The following is a 9,753-nucleotide window of genomic DNA, read 5'->3' on the forward strand; positions in this document are numbered from 1 at the left end:
CAATCCCATTTTTTAGCATGCCCCCCCCCCCCCATTATAGATTAGCATCCACTTATCAGAAAAAACATTTGGCCTTTGGTTTTTTTGGAATTTGCTTACTTCGCTTAGCATGATATTCTCCAACTTCATCCACTTACCTGCAAATACCATAATTTTATTCTCTTTTATTGTTGAGTAATATTCCATTGTGTATATATATATACCACAGTTTCTTTATCCATTCATCTATTGAAGGGCATCTAGGTTGCTTCCACAGTATGGCTGTTGTGAATTGTGCTGCTATAAACATTGATGTCGCTGCATCATTATAGTATACTGTTTTTATGTCCTTTTTATGTCCTGTTTTTATGTCCCACTGAGGAGTGGGATAGCTGGGTCAAAAGGTGGTTCCATTCCAAATTTTTTAAGGAACTCCATACTACTTTCCAGGTTGGTTGCACCATATTGCAGTCCCACCAACAATGTATGAGTGTGCCTTTTCTCCCACATCCCCGCCAACACTTATTGTTTCTCATATTCTTCATAACTGCCATTCTGACAGTGAAATTAAATCTTAGAGTAGCTTTGATTTGCATTTCTCTAATTACTAGAGATGGTTGAACATGTTTTCGTATATTTTTTGGATGATTGTATATCTTCTTCTGAGAAGTGTCTGTTCAGTTCCTTAGCCAATTATTGGTTGGGTTGTTTGGGTTTTTATTTTGGGTTTGGTTTTTTTTTTTTTTTTGGTATTAAGGTTTTTTGAGTTCTTTTTGGTATTAAGGTTTTTTGAGTTCTTTATATATCCTGGAGATTAGTGCTCTATCTGATGTGCGTATGGTAAAAATTTGCTTCCAAAATGTAGGCTCTCTCCTCACCTCATTGACTGTTTCTTTTGCTGATAAAAAGCTTTTTAGTTTAAATCTATCCCATTTATTGATTCTTAATTTTGTTTCTTGTACTTTAGGAGTCTTGTTAAGGAAGTTGGGGCCTAATCTGACATGAAGATTTGGGCCTACTTTTTCTCCTACTAGGCATAAGGTCTCTGGTCTAATTCCAAGGTCCTTGATCCACTTTGAGTTGAGTTTCATGCATGGTGAGAGACAGTGGGTTAATTTCATTTGCTACATATGGATTTCCAGTTTTCCCAACATCATTTGTTGCTAAAACCATTTTTAAACAATTTTCCCAGTCTCCTTCTAAGTGTTTTGCTGAACATTTAACAATTACCTTCTGTATGATTATGGTTTATGAATTACAATTTAAGTTTTTTTCAGAAATGAGGTACTAATGGCTATACATATCAGAATGTGCTTAGTTTTAGGTTCACAGAAGACAAATTAAAAGCAGGTAAAATAGTAAAAATTTACTTTTATTTTCACATAACCAGAAATCTGGATGTAGGATGCCAGGCTTGGTTAATTCAGCAGCCCAGAAATGTCATTTAGACTCAGGTCCTTTATGTCTTTCTGTTCTACTGTCCTTACCTTGTGACAAATGACAGCTCACACATACAGTGCACAGGCATCTCATGGAGCCAGGACAACATCCTGCAAAGAGGAGGAACCACTTTGATTCCCATGGTGTCTTTTTTTATGGAGGCTGAAAATCCAAGATTTCCAGTATATATCTTTGATGGTCCCATGGGCTAGGTTTGGGTCATATATCCATGCCTAAACCCCTTAATAGCAAGGAATGGGATTACTGTAACTGATTTGAATAATCCTGCTCACCCCATGGGCTACAGAAAGGCTGATCTTTTGGATAATAAAAATGTTATTTTAATATTTAACATTATGTTTCAGTGCTTTATCATATTACATAATTGTATTTCTTCCTCATTGACAAAATTATCTTGACATGCTTCTTCTTCTTCTTCTTTTTTTTTTTTTTAGGGGGTACCGGGAATTGAACTCAGGGGCACTCAGTCACTGAGCCACATCCCCAGCACTATTTTGTATTTTATTTAGAGACAAGGTCTCACTGAGTTGCTTAACACCTCACTGTTGCTGAGGCTGGCTTTGAACTCACAATACTCCTTTCTCAGCCTCCTGAGTTTCTGGGATTACAAGGGTGCACAACTGCGCCCCCCTCTTGGCATGATTCTTAAGGGCAAAGTTTATCTTTAGGAAAACAATTTTAATCTGTGGCCCAATTTTTTTTCTAATTCTTATACAAGCAGAATACATTTAATCAACAATCCAGAAGTTTTCACCAGAATGATCTTGTTCATCTTAGACCATTGCTATTAGTTATGCAGTCAGTGTTTCACTTTACTTTCCAGCAGAATTGAATAAAATTCAGAATAAAGACCTGATCTTAATTTGCCTTTTCTAAAATTTCTTCCAGAAATAAAAAATGATAAGCACTGTTGCAACATATATAACTTAGTTTTTTTTATTAAAATAATTTTATTTCAAGCTGGGCATACAGCTCAGTGGTAGAGCATTTGCCCAGGATATATGAAGCCCTGGGTCCTGGGTTCAATACCCAGCACTGCAAAAACATAGTTGCATATCAAGAAAAACTTCTATATAGTATAACCTTATGGTCAAAGACATGGATTGTGAGAAGACAAAGGAAATTAAGTCACTGTACACCATTTGGCAATGATGTGATAGTAGGCTTCCTGAAAAAGTTGAGATTAATATATATACATACATCTATATATACTTATTATTAACATAGCAACTAGTATATAAGAAGCAATCAACTAATTTTGACTATTTTTACTTAAAATAATAGTAATAGAAGTCTATAAGAATTCAGGTTAATATTTTCTTACACAGGAGAGTTAAAATCAAACTTATACCTTTTAGAAGTAACAACGTTGAGGAACAAAATTATGAGGGCTACCATGGAGTTCATACTAAAATTTACTAAGAAGTCTTACAGTGACTCTTGTGTCTCTTCCAAAGGTTTCTCCTATTGATTTGGTACAGGTCAAAATTTAAAAGCCGGGTGGTGCCTTTTCTGTCTTATCAGGGAAAAGAGCTGCTGTCAATGCCACATAAACCTTCAGAATACCAGCACCCATCCATCCAGCAAGTAGACTGAAGGCAGCAATTTGCTTCGGTAGAAATAAATGGGATAGATCATGTTAATATGGATGCCACCAATTTCTTAATTCCTCTGATTATTGTCCTGAAAAGCAACATTCTGAATAGCAAGCCAAAGCTACACAGAAGGATAATGAACAGTGCATGTGGGTATATACTACAGTCCGTTGGCAGGAAAAAAATAAAAATATCTCCTTCATAAAACATTACAATTTCTTTTTTAAAAAATCTGTGCATCACATTTTGCAAAAGGAAAACTTTCAATAAGTATTTAATCAAATCAGGCAAATAGTTTATCAGCTTGAGCTCTTGCTCACATTCTCTTGCCCACATTTTATATGTAACTCCTCTGATTGGCTCAAGGGTCAATCCTAACAGACAAACAAATCTCTTCCTATGAGAAGACATGGCAAGGAACAGCCATTTTGGTTGTAGGGACCATGAGGTTTACTTTCTGGATCCAGGACTCTGGGCCATAAGTTACCAACCCAACTCAAACTCATTTAAGTAAAAAAGATAACTTATTGAAGACATTACTTGGTATCTCTTAGATTAGAGGCAGAGGTAAAAACCAGATATTCAAAAAGGATCCAGATGTAACTAAGCATACAGAAATCTTGGCAGCAGAGTCACACTCACAATACAAAAACTCTCTTTCTTAACTTCTCCCTAAATAGTGTCTCCCTAAATAGTGACTTCCTTCTTTATTATCACTGCAGATTGGCTTTTTCCAAATGACCAAAAATATGACTGCCCTTGATATCATAGTCTTATATCTTAAGGCTTTAACTACTCAGAGCAAGACTGACCTTTTCAGTTTGAGTCCCAAAATCCTGGAGAAAAACTCTAATAGGTCTAGCTTGAATTAAATTAAATGAAATAAAGAAATAGAGTACCATTTGGATCCATTTGAGTAAGGTGTCCAGTCAACCTGTACCTATAAGCTGTGTCATATTGTAATAATATGTTGGTTCCAGTGGTTTTTTTAAAAAACTGGGCATGGCAGTTCTCCACAGACTTGGTGCTGGCCCCACCAACTATTCCATAGATGACTGCTGTCGCATGGATATACTTTGAAAACAATGCAAAGAAAAGATGGTTCTCACTTCCCATTTGATAGCAAAGGCTGCCTACAGTCCCTGAGAATTTCCAGTTAAAACTGTTCATTTAAAAAAAAAAAACTGTTCATTTGCTGTTGGAAAGCTCAGGGTAGTGGAACAGGGGGTGGTGGTGATTGCACATGAAAGGAGCCAAGCAGAGAGAAGGGAAGGAGGGCACGTCAACGAAGCATCGCCAACATGAAGCAGAGGGCTCTGGACCTCCCAGCTCTTTTCAGATTAAATCCTTATGCTTCTTCCAGCTGCCTCTCTCTTCTCTCCTGCCTTACACCTCTTTTTAATATTTTCTCCCATCACTTTTAAAATGAAGTCCTTCTGTGTTACTTACAAGACTTTAGTCGTCTTCCAGAGAAGCAGTGCTGTACTTGAGGCAGAAATCTGAAGTAAGGCAGAGTTTGTCCCTTTAGAAAAGTACTTGCCTGTGTCTTCTTGTTCTTTTTCTTAGAATAAAAGAATAGACCAATCATGGAGACCACTGAGTCCTTCCACTGCTGTGTACATCCCATCTATAGCATCCCATTGCAAGTGGTCATCCAGGGATGCTTGCACATGCCAAATTGTAACTGCACTTTTAGGAAAGCCCATTCTATTTTTAGATAGTTCTAACTATTAGAGATACTACTTCTTTAAGCTCCAACTGGCCAAAAATCTGTCTTTTCTTGTTGCTTCCACCTGTTGGTCCCAGACCTACCACCTGGAAACAAACAGAAAGGTCTAATATATTTCCTACATGCTTGCCTTTCAAGAGATCCATCATGTTCATCACATTACCCCATAAAGCTGTTCTTCTCCAGGCTAACCAACTTTTCTACCTATAACTGTTATCTATCATATAGAATTTCAAGTCCCTTTATTAACCTGAACATTATTTTAAAAGCTTTACTTACTTTTAGGTTTCTCTTCATTTTTCCCACATAACCAGGCATAATTTTTCAGATGTGGAAAGATCAGCACAAAAAGAACCAAACTAATAACTTCTTCCATTAGAGATATAGACTGTCTACCAGAAAATCACATTTATCTTTTGGGAAGATCAAATCTATGCTTAGTCACTCTCATACTGAAAATTTTAAAATAATTAATTTATAATGAAATTTAGATGATAAAGGGGATTTAAATTTGACAAGTGTCTTGAGTAAATAAGTGTAGAAGTGAGAATTTCAGGCATTGGTAGTTAAAATTGGAGTGGATGGGTGTGGGGCAATTCATGAACTCCCAAACTCCTTCAAATCATATGTCTGTGTTGCTTGCTATCATAATACTAACATGATCCATTAAATCAAAATAATGGGCAGATGTCAGCTTGGTAGCACATGCCTATAATCTCAGCAACTCAGGAGGCTGAGGCATGAATATCATGAGTTCTAAACCAGCCTCATTAACTTAGCAAGGCCCTAAGCAACTTAGCAAGACCCTGTCTCAAAATAAAAAATAAAAAGGGGGCTGGCCAACCTAGATGCCCTTCAGTAGATAAATGGATAAAAAAATGTGGCATATATACACAATGGAATTTTACTCAGCAATAAAAGAGAATAAAAATCATGGCATTTGCAGGTAAATGGATGGCTTTGGAGAAGATAATGCTAAATGAAGTTAGCCAATCCCCCCCCCCAAAAAAAAATGCTAAAGGTTTTCTCTGATATAAGGAAGCTGATTCATAGTGGAGTAGGGAGGGGGAGCATTGGAGGAATAGACAAACTCTAGATAGGGCAGAGGGCTGGGAGGGAAATGGAGGGGCCAGGGGTTAGCAAGGATGGTGGAATGCGAGAGACATCATTATCCAAAGTACATGTATGAAGACATGGATTGGTATCAACATACTTTATATACAACTAGAGATATGAAAAATTGTGCTGTATATGTGTAATAAGAATTGTGATGTATTCTGCTGTCATTTATTTGTTTTAAAATATCAATAAAAAAGGGGGAGCTGGAGTTATGGCTCAGTGGTAGAGTGTGCTTGCCTGGCATGTGTGAGGCCCTGGGTTCAATCCTCAGCATGCATATAAATAAATTAAATAAAAGACCTATTAACAACTAATTTTTTAAATTAAAAATAAATAAATAAATAAATAATAAAAATGGCTGGAGATGTGGCTCAGTATTTAAGTGCCCCTTAGTTTAATCCCCAGGACCAATTAAAAAACAAAAGTGGCCCTATCTGTAGTCACTTATGGACTTGTCAGGATAGCTGATTACCTCAGAAAACAATGCAGAATATTCTATTTAAATATTTTCAAGTTTAAAATTAAGATATGGCATGTGTATGAAGATTCCTGGGCAGAGAAATTTAAAATTTTGAATCCTAAAATCTAATAAGAAACAAGTTGTGACTTTTTAAAAATCCAGTCATAAGCATATACCACTCATTGTAGTTTTCCCCTTTCTTTTATAAAGGTCTGAATCTATGTCCTTGGACCCCTCAACATTCTTAATGATAGCTGGCCTGCATCCTACTAGACTGTATAACAGCAAGGGAGTTTGAAAATTCTAACTGCCCTTCCTGAAATTCTTCTACTTCCATTATGAAGTAGAAAAATAATGACTAATTCAGAAGAGGACTGGAAGCACTAGTACCATAGACCCATAAACACAGAGCTTGTTATTAAAACTAAAATTGAAGATTTCATTACCTTGTTAGCCTCAAAAATGTTCAGTCTAGTGAATTTAGGAGTAGCCCTAACCTCACTGAATTATCAGAAGGGAAGAAATGCAAGACTGTTGACAGCTTGAAGCTACCCACCATACAACTGAGAAGATAAATTAATTCAAGATTCTTTAAAGTGAGAAGGGCCAATTTCATCTTGAAGGTATAACTCATGGTCATATTTAGCAATTTACTTAAGTGATTCCAGTCTCAGTGTCATTTATTCATTCTCTCAATATTGTAATGCTAGGAAACACAGAATTCATATCTTTAGAATTAAAACAAAGGAAATTTTCATGATTGGTAAATAATTAGGAAGACTTTATGATTTAACGGTGGAATTACCTATTTTCTAATTCCCTTATTTATATTAATTTTTTTTCTCTAACAGGTTGTTTGGTTTTTACAAGGGAATTCTGCCACCCATCTTAGCTGAAACACCAAAAAGAGCAGTGAAGGTAAGCATGGTATGCCTTCCCACCAAGTGAAAATAAGGTGTAGTAACAGCCTCAGCATTAAAATATCCCACAATAAACAAGGGGAAAGTAATATGACTTAAACATAAAACACTAAAATCTTTAATGCAGAAATTATAGCACAATGTTTATTATAATTAAATTTGATCAATCTCTCAAATATATGTATCAGTTTGTAGATTTTTTTCAGGTAAATGTACTCCCTTCTAATGAGGAAATTATGCAAAGGACACAGTGGTGAATGAAATTCATGTAATCAAACCACAGAAACCACAAAATAGCTTGGGCCTTTTCTCAAAGCAATTCAGACATTTTCCTTTGGAGCAGAAATTATTAAAGAAAGAGAAGTAGAAAAACCTTCTTCCCCAAATCATTCTCATCTTATAAAATAGACTATATTTCTTTGTATATGATTCTTCTGGCATGTCAGCTTTATTTTTACCTTTAGTCTCCTCTTAAAGTTCTCCATTCTGGTACTTATAAAATGATTATTTCCACTGCCCAGACTTCCATTTCTTTAATCACTTAACTGTGGAGGTTTATGTACTATTTCCAGTTGAATATCTGATTAGTAGCAGAGAGATGTGCCAGAGGCTCCTAGGATTAAAAAACTATAGCTGCATTTTTTATATGTTCTCTCAGACAAAAATTCTGATTACAGTGACTGACTGGCATTGCTCCCTTACCCCCAGCACTGACATCACCAAATAGGGCTTTGTCTTTCAACAAAAATAACATATACAGATATATTTCCAACTTTGTGTCATTTACCTTAATGACATAAAGATTTTTCACATTCCCAATTTATATTCCCAATATTCCTGAAAGGCAAGAAGGAACATCTGAAAAACTTTTAATGAATAAGTGGAGGGAATTACTGTGTTAAAAATTATTATGAAATAACTAAACATATATACACAAACATCAAACTTTTACATTATGTTAAAATAGTAATTTGGCAGAATTTAATTTGGGTAGAGAATTCAGAAACAAACCTTTAAAACATACTTTCTCTATAAATTTTTCCTCTTTGTTGCTATAGTTTTGTGATTTTATATTATTACTTCAATACAAATTTCATTATAAGGATCTGAATTGCAATACAGAATCTGGAAAAAGTTCACCAAAGTACACAAAAGAGCTGAATTGAATTATGAAATGGCTTCACTTGATAAAAGATTGCCCAAGTAAACAAACAGAGCAGAGTTCCTGTTCAAAAAGAAAGTCACTTTGTCTCCATGAAATAATATATTCATGTGTTCAGTATTTTGCATGTATAAATAAAGTACATTATAATTAGAGATTTTCCTGGAATATTTTTAATACCATATATTAAAGAAAATTTAAACTTTAAGAAGATTAAAGTTTATCAACACTGAGCAATCTTTCACAAGGAAAAACGAAAAGTTAAGCTTTACAAAACTGAGTTAGTCTGTACTTTTAAAAAAAATAAAAATAAAAAAGAAGCAGTGCTTCATGCCAGAACAATGGTTAACAGATGAACTTTTGGGCAACTGGATATAGTGTATGTGTCCCGGACATCTTGTTTCAAGCAGATTTTACCTTAAAATTATTGAGACATATGGTAAGTCCGTTGGCTTTTTAAGTATAACTTGGAGTTAAGTGTATCTTTGCCAGATGGATAGCACTAGTTTTTTCAACACAATTTATAAAAACATTCATTTTATAGATATTTATCTTAGGATTTGTGAGGAAAGCAATCACTTGATTGTAGTAATTTCATACATCATAAACTGCATCATTGTATGTCATCAAAGTTTACTTCAGAAAAAAAAATATTCTGATACTCTGTGTGTGTATGTGTCCATACATGCATGCACTGTTTTGTATTTATTCTTCGGTGTGGACACTTTAGTTGCAGTGGACCGTAATCAAAAACAGACTATTTTAAGTTTGTAATTTATTCTTTGAAATTATATTTATCATTAAAATAATAAGACTCACTGATGCTAAATAAATGAAACTTTCCCATTCTCAAATTAATATGTAATTAGTATTGCAATTAAAAAAGGGAAATGAAAATCTCAGAAGAAAACAACTGATCTCAGAGATAGGAGAAGTATGTTCCAGTTCCAGGGTTTAGTCTTTAACTTCACAGGTCCATAAATACCATTTTTCCATGTTCAGATTTTCAAGGACTACTTTATATTAACAAAACTCATATTATTAGATATTATGAATTATGAAGGCTATTTGCTCACTATAATATACCTACACTTATGATGTCTACACATAGTAGATATTCAATTGAATGAATTAAACAGAGAAAGAAACAAAGAAAATTTATAGAAAGAAGTCTAGAGAGAGAGAGAGAGAGAGAGAGAATTTGTTTACCCAAATCTCCATATCAACTCTTCTGTGTATCTGGAGGGCCAAGACTTCTATTTCTAGTCGAGCTGGAGTTACAGAGACCAGATTTACTCTACCACCTGAAACAACAAGACAGAAATGAA

The 9,753-nt window shown here is 34.8% G+C and overlaps 1 protein-coding gene across 7 annotated transcripts in view; it reads left to right on the plus strand.

Moving 5' to 3' along the window:
• The window catches only part of Slc25a21 (solute carrier family 25 member 21), a 487,747-nt gene that overhangs the window by 423,983 nt on the left and 54,011 nt on the right, over positions 1-9,753 (plus strand). For all 7 annotated transcript variants that reach the window (XM_048798671.1, XM_048798670.1, XM_048798673.1 and 4 more), the window contains one exon: positions 7,195-7,261. In XM_048798671.1, the coding sequence (XP_048654628.1) occupies positions 7,195-7,261 (67 nt within the window). The remainder of the gene's footprint in view (positions 1-7,194; positions 7,262-9,753) is intronic.

Source organism: Marmota marmota, unplaced genomic scaffold (assembly GCF_001458135.2).
Source record: "Marmota marmota marmota unplaced genomic scaffold, marMar, whole genome shotgun sequence".
NCBI lineage: Eukaryota > Metazoa > Chordata > Mammalia > Rodentia > Sciuridae > Marmota > Marmota marmota.